This window comes from Schistocerca serialis, chromosome 2, assembly GCF_023864345.2.
Source record: "Schistocerca serialis cubense isolate TAMUIC-IGC-003099 chromosome 2, iqSchSeri2.2, whole genome shotgun sequence".
Classification (NCBI taxonomy): domain Eukaryota; kingdom Metazoa; phylum Arthropoda; class Insecta; order Orthoptera; family Acrididae; genus Schistocerca; species Schistocerca serialis.
In genome coordinates this window covers 577,166,466-577,186,256 of record NC_064639.1, presented here as the reverse complement: position 1 = coordinate 577,186,256, position 19,791 = coordinate 577,166,466, and the positions used below count along the sequence as shown (strand labels likewise).

Genomic DNA, 19,791 nt, shown 5'->3' with positions numbered 1-19,791 from the left:
AGATGGAGCTAGGTAGTGCGTACACAGGCCTTGATTTCGACGAACACAATCGTCTGTTGCCTTGTCGGATGACGGTTTCGGACATGGGTTTCAGTCTGCAGTTTATTTTTCTCCTGTATACCGAAAACCAATGGAGATTTTAGAGAGCTGCAGAAGAAAACTAAACTGAGGATGTTAACCTGTGCCCGAAGACCACTGAGGCCAGCGAGAATCTCATTCATAGGAGACAAGGCCTGTTCACACAGCAATTATCTCTGTCTGGCTATCGTGGCAATCAGTCGCGATCACTGAATAGCAAACAACAATGCGAGACGTTCCGCCTACAATCCTTCAGTGAGCAAAGTTACATTTGCTGCCGAAGGGGTGGCGAAGTGGCAGGCGCCGGTGCCCATGACTTCGACGCACTGTGGCGTCGTTGGGTGACGTTTCTGTACACAGGTTCCTATCTTCGATTTGTTCCTCAAGACACCCTCTACAACCCCTCGAAGTTGCCGCAACAGAAAGTGAATACAATACAAAATCTCACATCATCCCAGCAAGTGCCCTTCAGTGGACCATATGATTTTATATGACCATACATTTACAAAGACAAGGAAAATATTAATACGCATAATATTATTTACTGATAAGCAATGGGATAAGGTCTGTTGTTTCCTCCTATGCTGGTACCTTGTAAGCCTTTCATGACGCCATGAATACTTGATCTTATCGATACTTCTTTGGCGAAGGCAGTTGAAGATATTATAGGTAAATCCGTCCTATACAAACGAACAAATAATATCAGTAACTTCTTTCTGATTTTTCTGTTATATTTGCTATGTTCTGGTATATTTCAACATTTAAATTAAATTATTCTGAGAGTGTGATCGCATCATGATGTGGTAAAACTACCGACATTTCGGCTACAATTGCAAACAGCCAACTTGTGATATTGTTGTAAGAACACAGTTGGGCTCTTATACCTCCAGTTAAAACTGTCTGGAAATCTTGGGATGAGGTTTATTGGTTGGATGATGAGATCAAGATGGGAGGGACATCTGATGCTTATTTCTAGAGATATTATATGTCGATATTTATTGGATGTGATCGGTGAATTAGGTCGAACATCGACGAACTGCTGCTTACGTCCTAGCCTGTCATTTATGAGACCTGTCAGACGTTCCTAGTGCTTTACTGTGGGTCTGCTCCAGAAACCTACGGCACAAGTAATCAGCCTGTAGGCTATCTGCATTTCTTGCTGAAACGTCTGTAATTTAAATGCCTCATGAACAGGCTACACAGTGAGATGAAATTTATTGCAGTAAACTCCAGATGCAAAAGCCTGTGCTCAGATGTTACGAACTTACTTATCAAATTTCAGGAGTCTATTGCTTTAAGAAGCTCCAATATTTTCGATATAATTTTTCATTATATTACCAGTTTCTCTAATTTATGACTCAATACCAGGCATTTTCTTACACGTGGACTTTCTTGTCACCTGTTATTGTAGTGGTTTATTTTAAGGGAATTTTGCAAAGGCCTATGTTGTCAATGTTACATGAGCTAAGTTTATGTACATTTGACTCTGGAACCAAAAGAGGTAAAAAAATCTAAGATTTTTGCAGGTTGCTTACATGTGCTGTTTATGTCTACTGTCGCAGGATTAAGAGATAAGGTACAAAAGACCCAGTGAAATACTATTTTGTAAATTATGCTATTTTTTATTACAAATATTTGTACATTTAGCCTCCTAGATTCATACCGTTTTAATCATGAATTTGCTTCAATAGGTGTAGGTGTTATAAAAAAATAGGTCACAAATTTTCATGTAAGAGTTTTTAGTATTTAGACACATAAAGTATAAAACAATTCATTTTGAGAAAATTGCGTCTAAAATGATAAACACTCACTCATATTTTCAAATAAAGGCTCAGAAGCACCCAGCAGCTTAGTCAGCACCAACTTCTTTCTTTGCTGCCCTCCTTTCCTAAAAGCTTCTTCCTTCTGGTTCACTTTGCTTCCTTGGATGTGAACTCAGCTGCATACTGTGCCTCGGCATCTCAACTTGACTAATAGTTTCAACCGCTTTACAGCACGACAGCCAGAGGTGATGTTAAGATGGTGTGCAACTCTTATTCTCCCTATTTTCCCTAATTAAATGTTAATACAGCGTCAATAACTCCCCATTTCAGTGTATTTAACACTAAAAACAAAGTTTTCGGTACTCGCGTTGAGATAACGTTATTGAAAGGTCTATCGAGATTCTGAGTACGCCCATGTAAACACTTTTGGAGGAGGTCTGGATGGGCTAGGTCCCTATAAATTGTCTTGATGACTTCCACAACAGCTTCGGGAATAGCGTTGTTTTATTCAAAACACACTTCTGAAATTTCAGCATACAGGAATCTGCACCATGCTTCAGGTCCAGGTGGGCAAAGTGAATGTACCGGTTTTCTGTCAGTTGACAGTTTGTGGTATATGAGGTGCAGATTGCTTTATTGTGACTTCCTAAAGCATTTCCGTTATTTCTGGTGGCCATTCCATAATAGTTGCTCTATTGTTTTATTAGTCATTTGACCCCTCAGTGGCGTGCCATCTGACTGTGTTGTTTTCATTTTTTGAAGCGCGTGTCCATCCTCTTTTGAACATGTCCAAGAATTTCAGTTTCGTTACCTCCATTTTTTCATATGGATTTGATTCAGCGTAACACTTATTGGTTTTAGAATCACTTAGTTTCGAAGATAGCCACATACAAAGAGATGCACGTTCTTAGGTTCTATAGGGATACACAAGTAGTACAGTAAAATTAAAAATTAAATACTTACAAACGCCACACAGGCATAAGTTGTATACCATTTTACGAAGGAGCGGAGAATATTGCAGGATTTATTTTGTAAAGTCTCGAAATTTCAGTTCTTTGTCTGCTAAGGATGTTAGATAAACATGTTATGTTAGAAATATGCATCATTGTAACACATATATTTTTCCCAACCTGAGGATGTTAGTAAGCCACTTTCTTGAATTATTCGCACCTTAAATATCATTATGATTATGTTAGTTATTTTCATTTCTTTACCTTGTAGAATGAGGATCACTTCAGTATTACCTCTTTAGATTCCTTAGCACTATCAAATGCAAAACATTAAATAACATTGTGGTTACTGCAAATGACCTATGTAACCGTCGCATTGAAACTTCACATTGCTTTTCATCACGGGGTTTGATGTTTTCGGAAATAGTAGCGGAAGAATTCGCTTTCATATAAGGTGTAGTTTATGGAAGCAGAGTGCAGTGACGGAGCTTTTGGCGTGCGGCAGGGGGCGCGCACGCGCTGGTGGGCGGCGGGGGCGGCTGGGCGGCGCCGGTGTCGGCGGACGGCTACATGGCGCCGTCGCAGCACCACGGGCACGCCTTCTACCCGCAGGGCCCCGCCGTCGTCATGTCGTCGTGGCGCGCCTACGACGGCGCCGCCTCCTTCCAGCGCGCCTCGCCCTACGGTAAGCCCCCGCCGGCCGCAGCTCGCAGCTCGCCTCTGCCTAGAGCCGGACCGTGCATTCCAACGTGGACGTTGAGCGCGCCGAGTTCAGCGTGCCGGGTAACACTCAGAAACGATTCGGCTTGTATATACGGCACCCTTGCCTCAACGCGGATTCGCGGTGGCAGCGCACACCAGAGGCAGTTTTTGGCTGTATCTAACTCGCAAATAACACATTTTGTTTCCGAAATGAATGGGCGTATAATTACCATGTCAACCCTATTAACCCGTTCGTGACCAGTAGGACATATGTCTCACACATACACATTTATTTCACCGAGTTCGGCGTGGTAGCTGTGCCATCAGCGAGGGGGATAGCTAACCGTAGCCGAAGGTGGCCGGTCTCGATTGCTGGCTGGCACGGAGATTTTCCTCCGTTTGGGGAGTGAATGGTGCTTTGTCCTTACGTTCATATCGTCAGAAATGACATTCCACTGTTAAGGTGGGTATATGAACACATCCAAAAAGCCAATAAATCGCTAACAATATATTTCTTTAAGTTTACAGGAATGTGAAAGTCTCACGTCTGTACAGTGCTGCGATCTAGCGTTGAATGTAAAACAGTTTGGAGCCAGCAAGGTCACTGTCTGGTACTTAATTGTTTCAGTTGTGCTTTGTATTTTTGGTTTTTATTTGTAATTTGTTCTCTAGTCTGTAAAAGATAAACTCAGTAAATATCTACTTTACACTGTCTGCTAAAGTATACAGATTTGTGCATAAACACTTTACAGTTCGGTAGGTGGTTATGCCTTATGGCCAGTGCCTGTAGAGAATTTCTATTTGTCCCTTTTGTTCATCATTTGTGTCTAAATTTTTGTTTATGTACTTTATTCGCTGCTGTAATCTTATTTTATTTTTCTTGGTGTGATATGAAATGCAAAACTGCACAAACATGTGGTTTATTTTTGTGATGAATGCTTGCTTTCTCCTTCTCTCTACATTTCGCCCAGTTAAATCTGTGAAAAGGAAACCGGTCCCATTCTCCTCCATTATTACAGTTCCGCGTGATGAAATTATTTACTGTTGCATCGTGTGAAGGAAAACAAGAAAGACGATGCCACCATTTGAGTGACCTACTGCCAATAGCATATCTTTCTCTGCTGGTCGAACAGGTTTACAGCTCCAATTATATCTTTGTACTCTGCTATGGCTGCAGGGCAGGATAAAGCTGAAGTTGTATCAGCTATGTTTTTCTCTTTTGAAGTATCTTATATCTTTCGGATGGTAGGTACTTGACAGAACTATAACAGGCTTATTAACTTGGAATTTGTTTCACATAATAATGGTACTTACTTTCTCTTTTTCACAGATCCTAACTCCTTGTAAAAAACTTATTTCAAATGGGAATCATATGTCTCGCTGGACTCGAGAAGAAATAAATTTAGAGAACCATTATTTCCTCCTCGAGTCTAACCGGACAAATACATCCCACCTAAAATTATTTCAAAACTATAAACAATAATCGAGATTTAGAAACATTGTCCCACTCAGTACCATTCCGAAAGCAGAAGACCAATTTTTACAGTAATATGGGAAATTTTAATTATTTCAGTCACGAAAGGGTTAAAGCGCGCATTTCCTCCCTTGTCGATATGTAAATCCTATCGTTCTGTCGGTAGTATATATAAATACAAAACTTCAGTATCCGTGAACATGTTACAAGGCAAAAAGAGAAGTTGCATATATAGTCAGAAAAGTCATGAGCTTACAAAAATTCCATCACAAATAGCGCGATACAAATTTAGGATTGTCTTCCACATCAGATAAAAATTATTTCATCAATCTAACTTTCTTGTAAAACCCTAAGATGAATCTTATTTGATCTCTTTCTATTCAGTAACTGCATGTTTAGAACATGTGAAATACAATGCTAAACTAAGAAGTGCAAGTGGTGTAAGCTCTCTTGGTTCAAATGGCTCTGAGCACTATGGGGCTTAAATCTGAGAACATCAGTCCCCTAGAACTTAGAACTACTTAAGCTAACTAACCTAAGGACAACACACACATCCACGCCCGAAGCAGGATGCGAACCTGAGACCATAGCGGTCGCGCGGTTCCACCCTGAAGCGCCTAGAACCGCTCGGCCACTGCGGTCGGCTCTGCCTATCAGGGATCCTATAGTTTGTTGGCATGTTTGGTAGGTATGTGGAGGTATATTGCATTATACATGTAATTCGTGTAAGCTACGAAGTGGTGGTACCCGATAGAGACCCAGATCGGTTCCCTAGGATTTACATCAGGCGAATTTGGTCTCCGAGACATCAACATGAGTTCGCTATAGTGCTGCACAACCGCTGTAGCAGTGCGTTTATTACATTAATAATTATAATTTCTAAAGCCCAGTCATATTACGAGAAAGGGCGAATTTCTCGTCCCTGCACTACCTATCGGCGACACTCCGAAAATTACGCCGCTCATCAGCAAGGGCTGGATAAGAGCATCGATTATCGATCAGGGCTGAGTGGGATATCGATTGTCGCACATAATTCAAAAAATATAAAAGCCGTAACAGCCGCGATATTTCGAAAAAAATAAAGAATTGAACAATGTGATTTAAGTCAATAAATTTATGAATGTCGTTTTCTATGTTTTTCGCGGTTCTAGGCGCTACAGTCTGGAACCGCGCATCCGCTACGGTCACAGGTTTGAATCCTGCCTCGGGAATGAATGTATGTGATGTCCGTAGGTTAGTAAGGTTTATATAGTTCTACGTTCTAGGGGACCGATGACCTCAGATTTTAAGTCCCGTAGTGCTCAGAGCCATTTGAACCACTTTTCTATGGTTTTCCACCCGTAACTAAAAGACTCAAATTATGCAAGCACCCCAGTTGTGAGACTTCTGGACAAACAAGAGTGATTACTCCGAATCTAATATAAATTAGGTTCGTGGGTCAGTTAGTTTTTTAGTTATGAGTTCACTCGTTAGTAAGTAGGATGTTTGGTTAATTAGTTAGCTAGTCAGATGATTTGATTGATAATTACAGTTGTGTGGCCTCATGACCACGAAACAAACAAAACTTATCCGAATCTGCGGAAAAAATTAATATGTGGGTCAACATTTGTAAAACTCTAATTCCTCTCTCTCAAACCCCACCCTATGGGGAGAGAGGGAGAGTTTTAGTTTCAACGAATCAAAATTTACGAAGTAAATAAGTATTTTTTATTTATCCGTAACCATTTTCCACGCAAAAATGAGGACATGGATTTTCTTGAATTACAGCTCAACTACCAAGAATCAAAACAAATGTTTAAGACAAAATGTAAGTAGTTTTTTATGTAGAATCTGATTCTGCAATAAAAAATGGGGGTTCTCGTTTGAAATTTTAAGGTTGTCCCCCGCCCCACCCCCGAGGGCGCTGGGGCGGCGGGCTAATTTTGGCACTAGCAGATGTCCCCCTCGAAAATAATCAACTTTAGATTCTACACATTTTTTCGTCTGAAGCTTATTTTTCGTGTTATTTTGGTTTACCAACTTAAGATTTACACCCTGTATAAATGCCACATTCAGGGTGTCCGAGAAACGTTGCGACAGATTTCGAGGGGATGTAGAGGATACCTTAAAGAACAAATCGAGAAAAGGAACCCTTATCTGCAAACGTCATCCAACGACGCTACAGAGCGTCGAAGTTACAGGTACTGGGGCTGCCACTAGGCCTCACCTTGGGCAGCAAACGTGACTTTGTACTCTGACGGACTGTAGGTGGAACGTGTCACAACGTTGTTTGTTACTCAGTGATTGCGAATGATTGCCACGATCGCTAGTGTAAAAGAAGGCGTTAACTGCTGCGTAGACAGGCCTTATCTCCCACGAATGCGATGCTTTGTTGCCTGGGTGGATGATGGTTTCTGACACTAGTTTCCATCCGCAGTTTATTTTTCTAATGGAATCCTTTGAAATCTCCAGTGTTTTTCGGTATATAGGATAAAACTAAACTGCAGATGGGAAACCCGTGTCCGAAACCGTCATCCACTCAGGCAACAACGCATCGCATTCATCGGAGACAAGGCCTGTATACGCAGCAGCTAGCACCATCTCCTACATTGGTGATCGTGGCAATGAGTCGCGATCACTGAATAAGAAACAGCATTATAAGACGTTCCGCGTGCAAAGTCGCGTTTGCTGCCGAAGGGATGGCCTAGTGGCAGATGCTGACGCCAGTAAATTCGATGCTCTGTATTGTCGTTTGACGTCGTTTCTGGACACTGGTTCCTATCTCGACTTGTCCTTCAAGACAATCTCTATACCCCCTCGAAATTTGTCACACCGTGTCTGGGGCCCCCTTTATATAAATGACCGTTACATCTGAATTATCAGCTGGGCAGTTTCTCTTCTAAACGCTGAAGTTGAGTTAGTCCGGATGTCCAACGCATAGACAGTAATGATACAGATCGTTCCATAATACACTGAAGCGCCAAAGAAACTGGTATGGGCACGCGTATTCAAATACAAAGATTTGGAAACACGCAGAATATGGCGCTGCGTTCGGCAACGCCTATATAAGACAACATGTGTCTGGCGCAGTTGTTAGTTAGGTTACTGCTGTTAAAATGACAGTTTATCATGATTTAAGTGAGTTTGAACGTGGCGTTATAGTCGGCTCACGAGCGATGGTACACAGCATCTCCGAGGTAGCGAAGAAGTGGGGATATTCCCGTACAACCATCTCACGAGTGTACCGTGAATATCAGGAACCAGATAAAACATCAAATCTCCCACATCACCGCGGCCGTAAAAAGACCCTGCAAGAACGCGACCAACGACGACTCAAGAGAATCGTTCAACGTGACAGAAGTGCAACCCTTTCGCAGACTACAGCAGATTTCAATGCTGCGCCATCAATAAGTGTCTGCGTGCGAACCATTAAACGAAACATTATCGATATGGGCTTCCGGAGCCGAAGGCCCACTCGTGTACCCTTGACGACTGCACGACACAAAGGGTTACGCTTTACCTGGGCCCGTCAACATCGACATTGGACTGTTGATGACTGGAAACATGTTGCCTGGTGTGACGGGTCTCGTTTCAAATTGTATCGAGCGGATGAACGTGTACGGGTATGGAGACAACCTCATGAATCCATGGACCCTGCATTTCTAGATACGACTCTGACAGGTGACACGTACGTAAGCATCCTGTTCATCACCTGCATCCATTAAAGTCCATTGTGCATTACGACTAACTTGGCCAATTGCAACAGGACAATGCGATATCCCACGCGTCCAGAATTACTACCGAGTGGCTCTAGGAACACTCTCCTGAGTTTAAACACTTCCGCTGGCCACCAAACTCCTCAGACATGAACATCATTGAGCATATCTGGGATGCCTTGCAACTTGCTGTTCAGAAGAGGTCTGCACCCCCCCCCCTACCCCCACCACCAACCCCACCCCTCATACAGCCCTGCAGAATCCATGGTGTCAGTTCCCACCAGCACTATTTCAGACATTAGTCGAGTCCATGGCAAGTCGTGTTGTGGCACTTCTGTGTGCTCGCGTGGGACCTACACGATTTTAGGCAGGTGTACCAGTTACTTTGGCTCTTCATTGTATTTAGGATATTTTGCTTCTACCTTGCCACAGCGTTTGCGCTTAAAAGCGAGTCACTTCGTCTTACAAGAAAACAGGATTAATAACGCGGTCACAGTTCCATCTTATGCTTACAAAAGCACCGTTATGACTCCTTTCAAATCACCAAAGTTGATTCGATATCTTGTAGTGTCTTAGGTATTTGTATAACGCAAGTCAGGAACGTCGATGTTCCCACTGAGTGCTTTATCATCGTCTGTCTCCTTGTGGCGCATCTACGTCAGCAGAAGATATCAAAACAGCGAAACGGATCCGATCTCGGAAGAAACTGGTTCGTTTATCGGTGGTAGAAAAAGTTTTCATCTTAAGAGCGTCACGTGGAAGATGGCCCGACTGGGCCAGAGTAACCCGTCCTGGCGTATGGGGCGAGCCACACCGGACAATTATCCTCCTGTCGCGAAGAAGAGTTTAGCACGACGGCCTCATTACTGCTTATCAGAAGAAACCGACGTCTTGCTGGCTTCCTACTTACGCGTCAACGATGCAAACAAGACCTCGTACTAGTCGTCAACGTTATCATCTGTAACGAGCGTTTAGGAATATAACATTCAACTCACATGTTGCCAAAGGGAGCTATTAACGTATGTGACTGAAAATCTCTTCATTTTAGCAGCTGAACGTATCCGCTGGTGATATGACGCGCTTCCCTTTTAACGTAGTACACGTTAAGATGAATATTTGTTGCAAATTAAAACCATTCGCCGGACCGTGTTCCGATCTCTGATCCCTGCCTTGAGTTCTTATCTGCACAAGCCAAGCGAGCCTCGCTGGCAGGTTCAAAGCTTCCAAATGTCGACTGAATGACTCCCATTTTGCTGCGGGAGTAACACTTCTACAAGGGCGATGAAAATTCACAAAAAATCAGGTATATACGAAGTTACTTGAAACTCATGTCCAAATTTCTATATTCGACAAACTAGTAGAAGCAACACCACAAGCTTCAGAGAGTTCACGCATGCATTTTTACAACCTGAATCTACATGTTCCACATACAGATTCCCAAAACAGCCATTCCGCAAACAGCATAGAGCAGAACCTTGAGATTGCTAACAGAGGCATATAAAAATTGACTTTCTTGAAGAAATATTTTTGACAGCGCACTTACAGCATCAGACTACCTTCTGAGTGATCAGACTGTAAACAAATTTTTCTTACAGAATGCCCGAGATTTGCTAACGCATCATAGCCGACCATTTTGTTGATTGCGGAAGTTGCCTCTCCAGTGATTTTTTGTTTGTGACTCAAAGTGATGGACCAAGGTTTGGTCAAATACGACGATTTGTGGCAGAAAGACCTCTCGCTTCGCGTCAAGCTGCTCCAAGAGCTCCGGCGAAATGGCTATTCTTTGAAAGTTATGGTATATTGTGAGTCCTCATGGATCCGATCTGGAGTACACCTTTCAATATCCACGCGTCTCATTGCACACCGCTTCCGATGCTCACCGATAGCTAGAGAGACAACTGTCTAGTTGTGATACACCGACTCACATGAATAATGGCATCAGCGCCAATCACCATGTTGGGAGCAGTGGGTGCTATAGCACGTCACAAAACTGGCCAACTATGGAGTTCAGCTTCTGTGCTGCCTGCCGCTTTTAACTCAATTATCCATCCCCGAACACTACTACCAACTGAATCATTACCATATACTGTGCAAAATGCTTTAGGGTGTTCACCACGGTTTCTTCACTCGTAACCAAGAATTCAATCTCACCGCTTTACGCAGACGCAATTTTGATGCTCTATCATCAGCTCAAATTTTTCTAAAGTCCGCACACATCCAAAAAAGAATATCAAATTTGAATCCCCTAAATGGACATTTTCCTACAGATAGGATGTTACAATGTCTTTGTATAACATGTGTGGGGATGATAGAACACGTCATAGGGATCTACGTTTGTTATAGACAAAATCGCTTACGCTTCCTGGTCACGCGAGACTTACTTGTTTTTCTTGAATTCGCCGTCCTTGGGACGATGAGATTTCACCGAACTAACAGGGTTTACTTGTCAGGTGCGCTGCATCTGCGTACTACCTACTTTAGTAAACTGATATCGTGATTTTCGGCTTATCCCCTTGCAGGAGGAGCAGATGACTGTATTACTGGCGACACACATTGCATACGAAAGTCGGGCGTGCCTCAGCCCTACTCCCTCTCAGGGGTACAACCAATAATGAAGAAACGAAGCGTAGCCATGAAACCACAGAAAACATTTTGTCTCTAGTAAAAGTTGATCCCCCTGACGTGATCTGTCACCCCTACACTTTAGATGCAAATGCTTCGCAACATCCTGTATATTACCGGCCGTAAACTAAATTTGGTCATTACTTATTGAAGTAATCATGAGTAAAAAAACAACTGTATGTGTACGATAAATATTTATTTGTGAACCAACTAGTTTTATGGTATTAAGGCCACATTCTCAGGGATAAGTATTTACTTCATAACTTAATTCAAGCGATAACCAGTAGATGACCCAACACTCTCTCACTAATTGTAAAAAAAACTGCTCAATCCTCAAGATGTCGGTGGTCAAGTTAAATTACAGCAGAATGCAGGAAACATCATAGCGACAAAGGAAACTAGCGTCGTGATGCCATGAGGCACGCAGCGATCGCTAAGACTGCCAGTTTGACTACCGACCGCTTGACGAAAAAAAAAAAAAGAAAAGCAACGGCTCCGAGCACTATGGGACTTAACTTCTGAGGTCATCAGTCCCCTAGAACTTAGAAATACTTAAACCTAAGGACGTCACACACATCCATGCCCGAGGCAGGATTCGAACCTGCGACCGCAGCGGTCACGCGGTTCCAGACTGTAGCGCCTACAACCGCTCGGCCACTCCGACCGGCCGACCGCTTGATGGATGAACATTTTTATTACAACTGTACAGAGAATGCTGGGATGTCTACTGGTTATCGCTTGAACTACCGCATGAAATAAATATGTATCCCTAAAGATGTGGCTCTGAGTCACGAAACTAGTTGGTTTATAAATAAATATTTATTATACAGCTGGAGTGGTCATTTCCATCCTGATAATATTCTACAGCTGCGGATGCCGACATTCAAAATTTACTGCATGTATTGAACGACCTTCGGAGTAGTCCCGCAGCATAGTAGGTATGCCTGTGCTGAATTATGAAGATCTGGAGAAGAACTAGTGAATAGATACAGCTCTGAGCCTGAGGCGAAACATGAGCGGTCGGTGAAACTGACTGCGTACAACCTGCAAAGCATTGGGATCGCGATTGGGAACACAGTTTTACCACAAATCTGGAAGTTCCCTTCCACCCAACCTATCATCCTATTATGTCCCTAAACCGAGTACTTGTGCAGCAGTGGTGCAGCGACTGATTACCCATAATGTGTGTGGAATGTTCCTGACGTGTTAGTTGGCAAACTGAGGGAAGCCGCCACGTGCGCTTTGGTGTTGCAGACAGCGCGATGGAGTTCCACTTCGGCGAGGGCCGCGAGTGCGTCAACTGCGGCGCCATCTCGACTCCGCTGTGGCGGCGCGACGGCACGGGCCACTACCTGTGCAACGCGTGCGGCCTCTACCACAAGATGAACGGCATGAACAGGCCGCTGGTGAAGCCCTCCAAGCGCCTGGTCAGTATCTCACTTGCTGCCCACTACACACCACCACACTCTTTAAGTTCCCTTATACATGGTGTTACAAAAAGGTACGGCCAAACTTTCAGGAAATATTCCTCACACACAAATAAAGAAAATATGTTATGTGGACATGTGTCCGGAACGCTTACTTTCATGTTAGAGATCATTTTATTACTTCTCTTCAAATCACATTAATCATGGAATGGAAACACAAAGCAACAGAACGTACCAGCGTGACTCCAAACACTTTGTTACAGGAAATGTTCAAAATGTCCTCCGTTAGCGAGGATACATGCATCCACCCTCCGTCGCATGGAATCCCTGATGCGCTGATGCGGCCCTGGAGAATGGCGTGTTGTATCACAGCCGTCCATAATACGAGCACGAAGAGTCTACATTTGGTACCGGGGTTGCGTAGACAAGAGCTCTCAAATGCCCCCATAAATGAAAGTCAAGAGGGTTGAGGTCAGGAGAGCGTGGAGGCCATGGAATTGGTCCGCCTCTACCAATCCACCGGTCACCGAATCTGTTGTTGAGAAGCGTACGAACACTTCGACTGAAATGTGCAGGAGCTCCATCGTGCATGAACCATATGTTGTGTCGTACTTGTAAAGGCACATGTTCTAGCAGCACAGGTAGAGTATCCCGTATGAAATCATGATAACGTGCTCCATTGGGCGTAGGTGGAAGAACATGGGGCCCAATCAAGACATCACCAACAATGCCTGCTCAAACGTTCACAGAAAATCTGTGTTGATGACGTGAGTGCACAATTGCGTGCGGTTTCTCGTCAGCCCACACATGTTGATTGTGAAAATTTACAATTTGATCATCAGAATCGAGGAAGTACAGTACATAGCCTACTGACGAAACTAAAATGAGCTCTAACATGGAAATTAAGCGTTTCCAGACACAGGTGCACATAACATCTTCTCTTTATTTGTGTGTGAGGAATGTTTCCTAAAAGTTTGGCCGTACCTTTTTGTAACACCCTGTATAACAATTTCTTGGTTTTGACTTAAAACTGGTAGGACTACTATAGGCCTTTACTGCAGCCTGTAATGGCCGGGATGGTTCCTTTGTGAAGTTAATTGAAAGTTCTTCTGTCCGTGACTCGGAGCTTCTGTGGTGTCGCGAGAAATCCTATTCGCGGCCACAGTCAGAATCCACTTTTATCGATGTGTGGCGCGTGAGGAAAATTACAGCACGTTCTGCTCCACAGATTTTAACCTGAAACTTGTATTGGCGGATCTCGAATAATTATCTGCACTGCCACACTACTGAGGGTTATGTAACTGGTCCAGTTACTAGAGTTGACAGTGAACACGAGGAATTGTTTTAGGTTTGCGGTTGTGCTATCATAAACTTATGAAACGCAAATTTTCAGATTCGGTATCGTTTTTACTAGTATTTATTAGCAAGTCGCGTTTCGGCAGCACCATCAGGTACACATTAATCTGAAGTTTGTTGGCAATTGTTGTTAGGTGTGTGTTAGACCCATTTCAGTACAATGCATAGCAACGAGAAGAAGGTAGAAAAACTATTCGTTTATGGAGAATGTGAGTTGGCTGATAAGTAACTGCAGCAATGTTTTTTTATTTACAATGTGAAAAGATATTCGTTGACGGAGAATGTGAGTTAGCCGATAGGTAAACGTAGTAATGTTTTCTTATGTACAATGTGGTACATGTAGTAAAGTACTGTAGTACTTTTAAACGATATGTCATGTACAGTAAATATAGTTCTCGCTTAAAAACTGCGTCATTATTTTCCTGTGATTGCGGTTGAATCTAGGCGTAATACTACTCAGGCAGATATCTCTACAGAGACCAGTATCCTGTCAGGTACATACCTCCTCGGCGGGTGTTTTCCCGTCTGGTTGTGATGCTTCAGGAAATGGAAAGTGTCAACCCAATACAACACAGTTGTCATACGATAACAACTCGCACTTCTAACTGAAGACGGTTAACTGAATGAAGGGGCTGCACTTTCCTTGTTTTCCATTTGTTTGTTGTCAACTCGAGCAAATGGACGAATCATTAGTACGTTATCGCGCATACCTGTACTATCTGCTAATACAGGAGACTCAAAGTCACTTTTAATAAAGTCATGTTTACGTGAATGGTGCATGCGGTACGTTTCTGAACAGGTCTGAGTGATTACCAAATAAAAAATATAGGGTTGCTAGCCTCGCTTTGACCGGCGAGACATGGTTAAACCTCTCAAAACTCCATACTCAATAGCTAAACGCCCTGTTTAATTACTTTCAAGTAAGATTACGAGATCCATCTTACCACTGAACTGTAATGAGCTCACCACTAACAGTTCAATACACTACCGCTGACTGACTGCTAGCAACCTCCACCACTAATCTCCAACACAACAAGATAGGAATACAATTCAAAGTCAATAAGGAAAGAAACACCCAAAAATATGATTCTAAAATTTTTACGGAAACATAATTCTACCAGCGCCCAGCTAGCTGCTGACTTCGTTGTCTGACGCAGGTGCTCTGCCTAGCGAGCGTGTGCACGCTCACTTTAAGTTAACACACGCCTAAAACACCGGAGACATCAACCCGAAATCCACGGCCGCGCTACGAAACTCACTTTCGGAATCTCTCAATTTTCCGTACTGAAAGAAATAATTAGATTAATCACGAAAGATCGCCCTCTCTCAACTTCTGAAACACACTGCAGAAACACCATTTCTGCAGCAGAGGGCACACGACTTCTATACCTACACCAAACGAAGGCTGCAGGGCGACTCTTGGATTTCCTGGATTCCCAAAATCTATTAGAGTCAGATGCAGGATGACGGCATTTTTATTAGACATTCACGCCCCCACTAATAGGGCTACTGTAAGATTCTCCTTCCTGACAGGACATTTAGAAGTTTCTCTTTCAGAAAACAACGGCCATCAAACCATGTACGCCCCAGCCCCAGCCCGTTTAGGAGGAGTAAAGAAAGAAGGCCCATCATCTTCTGTCAAAACGAAAATCCCTAACCCCTCAAATGGTAAATTAGTCGCGGCGAAAAAGTGGTTCAAATGGCTCTGAGCAATATGGAACTTAACATCTGAGGTCATCCGTCCCATAGAACTTACAACTACTTAAACCTAACTAACTGAAGGACATCACACACATACATGCCCGTGGAAGGATTCGAACTTGCGACCTTAGCAGTCGCGCGTTTCCGGACTGAAGCGCCTAGAACTGCTCAGCCACCGCGGCCGGCTTATGTTTCTTGATCAGTCGCACTGTTTAGCGCTTCTCGTTGAACTCGTTTACATTGCATTTGCGAGGAGCACAAATTGGGAAAGTTCGTAGCGTTTCCGAAGCAGTTTTCCACATCAATTTGGTACCTTCCCACAGTGTTTGGGGAACATTATTGGTTAAACTGAGCTTTCTGTTTCAATATTTCAGGTGCATTTCTGCTCATTGTGTTGGAGCAGTTTCCCATCAATTTTACGAGATTTTATGTTCATTTCGTAGCGACCAACAATGATTAACACACTAGAGGGACCAGGGAAAAGTTTATATTAACGTTCTTGTCGAAAGCAAAATTACACTCCATCTACACTCTCCACCTGTCAAAAGCCTGCATAACTATCTTTTGTAGCGCGCGTTCCACTGCGAGACGTGCAGGAAGAGCGTTAGTGAGGTTCTGCAAGGTATCGACAGGGATGTGGGGGCATGCTGACTTCATTGTCGTGGTAAGTAGCGCTAGGTCTCTCGGTTGGGGATCCAGGTCGCGACCAGCCCGATCGAGGCGATCCCACAGTTTCTCGATTGGATTTGTATCTGGGAAGTTCAGTCGACAGGGGAGTATGGCCAACTCATCCTGTTGCTCTTCGAACCACTCACGTATGCTGCGAGTTGTGTGACACACTTCATTGCTCTACTAGTAGATACCACTGTACCGAAGAAAAACAAACCGTATGTAGCGGTGAACATGGTCTCAAAGGATAGATGTATGCTTGTGTCGATCCACTGTTCCTCCCAAAATGACGAGATCATCTAGGGAATATCACGAAAACATTTCCCAGACCATAACACTCCCTCCCCGGCCTGGACCCTTCCGAGTATTGTCGCAGGGTATTTGATTTCAGACGTTCCAGACCGTACACGCCAACGCCATATGCAGGATGGAGCACAAAACGTGATTCATCTAAAAGAGACCAGCTGTTGCCATTCAGTGGACGACAAGTTATTTTACTCGTCGGTGAACAGCAGTCAGCATGGGTGCATGACCCAAGCACCAGCTGCGGAGGTCAATGCGCAGCAACGTTCGCTGAACGGTCGTTGAGGAAACACAGTTGGTAGCCACTTGGTTCATCTGAACGTCTGTTGCTGAACAGTTGCACGTCTGTTCGCCCATTCACATCTCCGCAGAGTTCACCCGTGGTACACCACAGTTACCTCAGCACTGGCTATGAATAGCGCCACTTCGACGTACTAGGTATACTTTAAGCACGGTGCCACGCAAACAGTTCACAAAACTGGCCGTTTCGACAATGCTCCACCCTTGGCCTAAAAAGAATTATCATACCGTATTGCACGTAAGATAAAGCGCTCCGTTTCCGCATTACGACGACTGCAGTGTTTTCCACGTCCATACACCCCCCGCCCCCCCGCCCACAATACCGTTTATATACACTCGACTGTCAGTGCTGCCACCTACCTTCTGTGAGCGGCTATTGCACATTGTCGTCGAACATGAGCGGCGGTCACATTAATATGACTGCACCATTTATAATGACCACGCCGTCGACGGCACGTTCCTTCCTTATTCCACTGTCTTAACGACACTACCGAAAAACAGAGGAGTGGTGCAATCGGGAATGGAACACATTTTGCTGAGAGCGAGGCGATGCATTTTCCGTTTGATTGTGCTGTCTAGAGAATACATTATGAATCGCAGAAGTAGGGGAATTATAAAGGATAAGCTCGAGAACAAGGACTGGACTGTGGCTGTAAACAAGCTGTCTACGACAGAAAGGCTACGACTGGAAACAGACATGTCGGTAAACCGGTTCTCTTAACTAGTTTGCAAAAAAATTATAATGCCTTGGATACGAGACTGAATTCATTATTAATTTTTCCTGAACAGGTGTTCGTGTATTAGAAACAAACGTCTTAATTTATCACGACGGGTGTGAGGTATTGAAGATTCGTCATGCATGTACACAATCCTAAAGATAATAACAAAATAAGTACTGATACTTGTAGAAGCACTGCTAAATATGCTTGTTTTCTTCGATAATCGGTGGTGTGGATTTCATTATTAGAAATAACAGCCTGTTTTATTTTCATACCTCAAACACATTTTGCTGCTTCCTATTTGGTAATCTCTTGTGCAGAGGATGTTCCAGGAAGGAATGGTAGATATTCAGAATATGAAAGGAATGATCATTCGAAGTAAAAAGTCTAGTAAACATGGGCTCTAAAATGCATATCTTAAAAGCTATGCGCCGGCCGGTGTGGCCGTGCGGTTCTAGCCGCTTCAGTCTGGAACCGCGTGACCGCTACGGTCGCAGGTTCGAATCCTGCCTCGGGCATGGATGTGTGTGATGTCCTGAGGTTAGTTAGGTCTAAGTAGTTCTAAGTTCTAGGGGACTGATGACCACAGCAGTTAAGTCCCATAGTGCTCAGAGCCATTTGAACCATTTTTAAAAGCTATGCGCACTTCTTTACCTTCGATACTGTGAAACAAATCTCTACTATTATTTTATACATTTTGGTTTGGGAACACGGCAGCTGTTTCCATTAAGTGTCTACTATTCCAATATCTTTGCTTTCCCTATTCTGAAAGGTAGTAGAATGGACCAAATAACGAAAAAAGTGCTCATAGCTCTTAAGGTATGCCCTTTGGATTCCATGTTCACTAGATAAAGTTTTCTTGTTTTGGTCCATACTACTTTCTCCTAAAATATGGAAAGCAAATAACTTGCAGTAAATGGATTTGTTTCGCAGTATCGAAGAAGAGGAATGCTCATAGCTCTTGAGGTAGGCATTTTAGAGTCGATGTTTACTGAACTTTTTTGCTTCGAATGATCGTTCACGTCTTATCCCTGAATATTGACCACTCCTCCTGGGAAACCCTGTGTATTCCTCATGCTGAACGTAGCTACAGCTGGCTGTAGAATATTCCTCAGATCGCATTTCTGAGAAGTCAATAATCTCTATAGTCCTTCTGAGGCTATTAGAACTTCCAGTCTTCAACGCTCGACTAACTGTCTTTATGAGCAACAAGACCCACATTCTCACCTTGTATGTCCACACACTACTTTCGTAGTGTCCCACCCCAACACACTCAATGCTGCTTAGGAAGCAGTCCTAATTTGAGCTGCTCGCAAATGCAAAGTAACGAGTCCAACGAGACACACTAAACAGTGCGACTGATCAAGAAACATAAGTTGCGGAGTGAATCCCGCAAATTACGAGTTGCTCAGAAAACGGAAAGCGCTAACGCGAAATATGACACTTACTCCAAACTCGGCAAAAGTGCGCCAGCGCCGATCGCCTCCGGATATAGGTCGCCCCAGTCGGCGCCAGCAAGTGCGTTCCACTTGGCGCCAGAAGTCTGTCTCCTTCCCCGCCAGGACCGCAAGTGACCGAAATTATAATCCTCTAAATGCAACTCCCTAATTTTTAGAAAAATCCGCCTGGAAGGCATGACTCAATCCTACTCAATGTTACTAACCATCGAAATGTTGCTTTATTTACGTGAATTTTCCACTCTTGGCTTACAGAACATGCAAGGGGCTGGTATAAGCTGTTAGCCATGTTATAACCATTGATCGATCTCTTCGCGCCCTCGCGCAGTGGCGAGTAAGAAGCATTTTATTGGAGAATAAAATCTGGAGTGTAAGGCTGTGAATTTTGTTGCGATGGCCGAGCAGAGCCGCGGCGGCCCGTTCTTAGATCTGCGTACAGAGAAGTGAATTCGTCACACTCATTGAAACACTAGGCCATGCACTGGCTTGGCGGCAGACGGCCTTCAGAGAAGAAAACCGCGTTTGCCAACGAATTGCAAAGCAGAGACTTAGCGCCACCGACTTTCGCAAACTGC

At 43.7% G+C, this 19,791-nt stretch overlaps 1 protein-coding gene across 1 annotated transcript in view; it reads left to right on the top strand.

Annotated features, from left to right (window-relative positions):
- The window catches only part of LOC126456242 (GATA-binding factor A-like), a 312,580-nt gene that overhangs the window by 261,947 nt on the left and 30,842 nt on the right, over window positions 1-19,791 (top strand). The window contains exons 4-5 of the mRNA XM_050091994.1: window positions 3,297-3,476; window positions 12,539-12,711. Of these exons, the coding sequence (XP_049947951.1) occupies window positions 3,297-3,476; window positions 12,539-12,711 (353 nt within the window). The remainder of the gene's footprint in view (window positions 1-3,296; window positions 3,477-12,538; window positions 12,712-19,791) is intronic.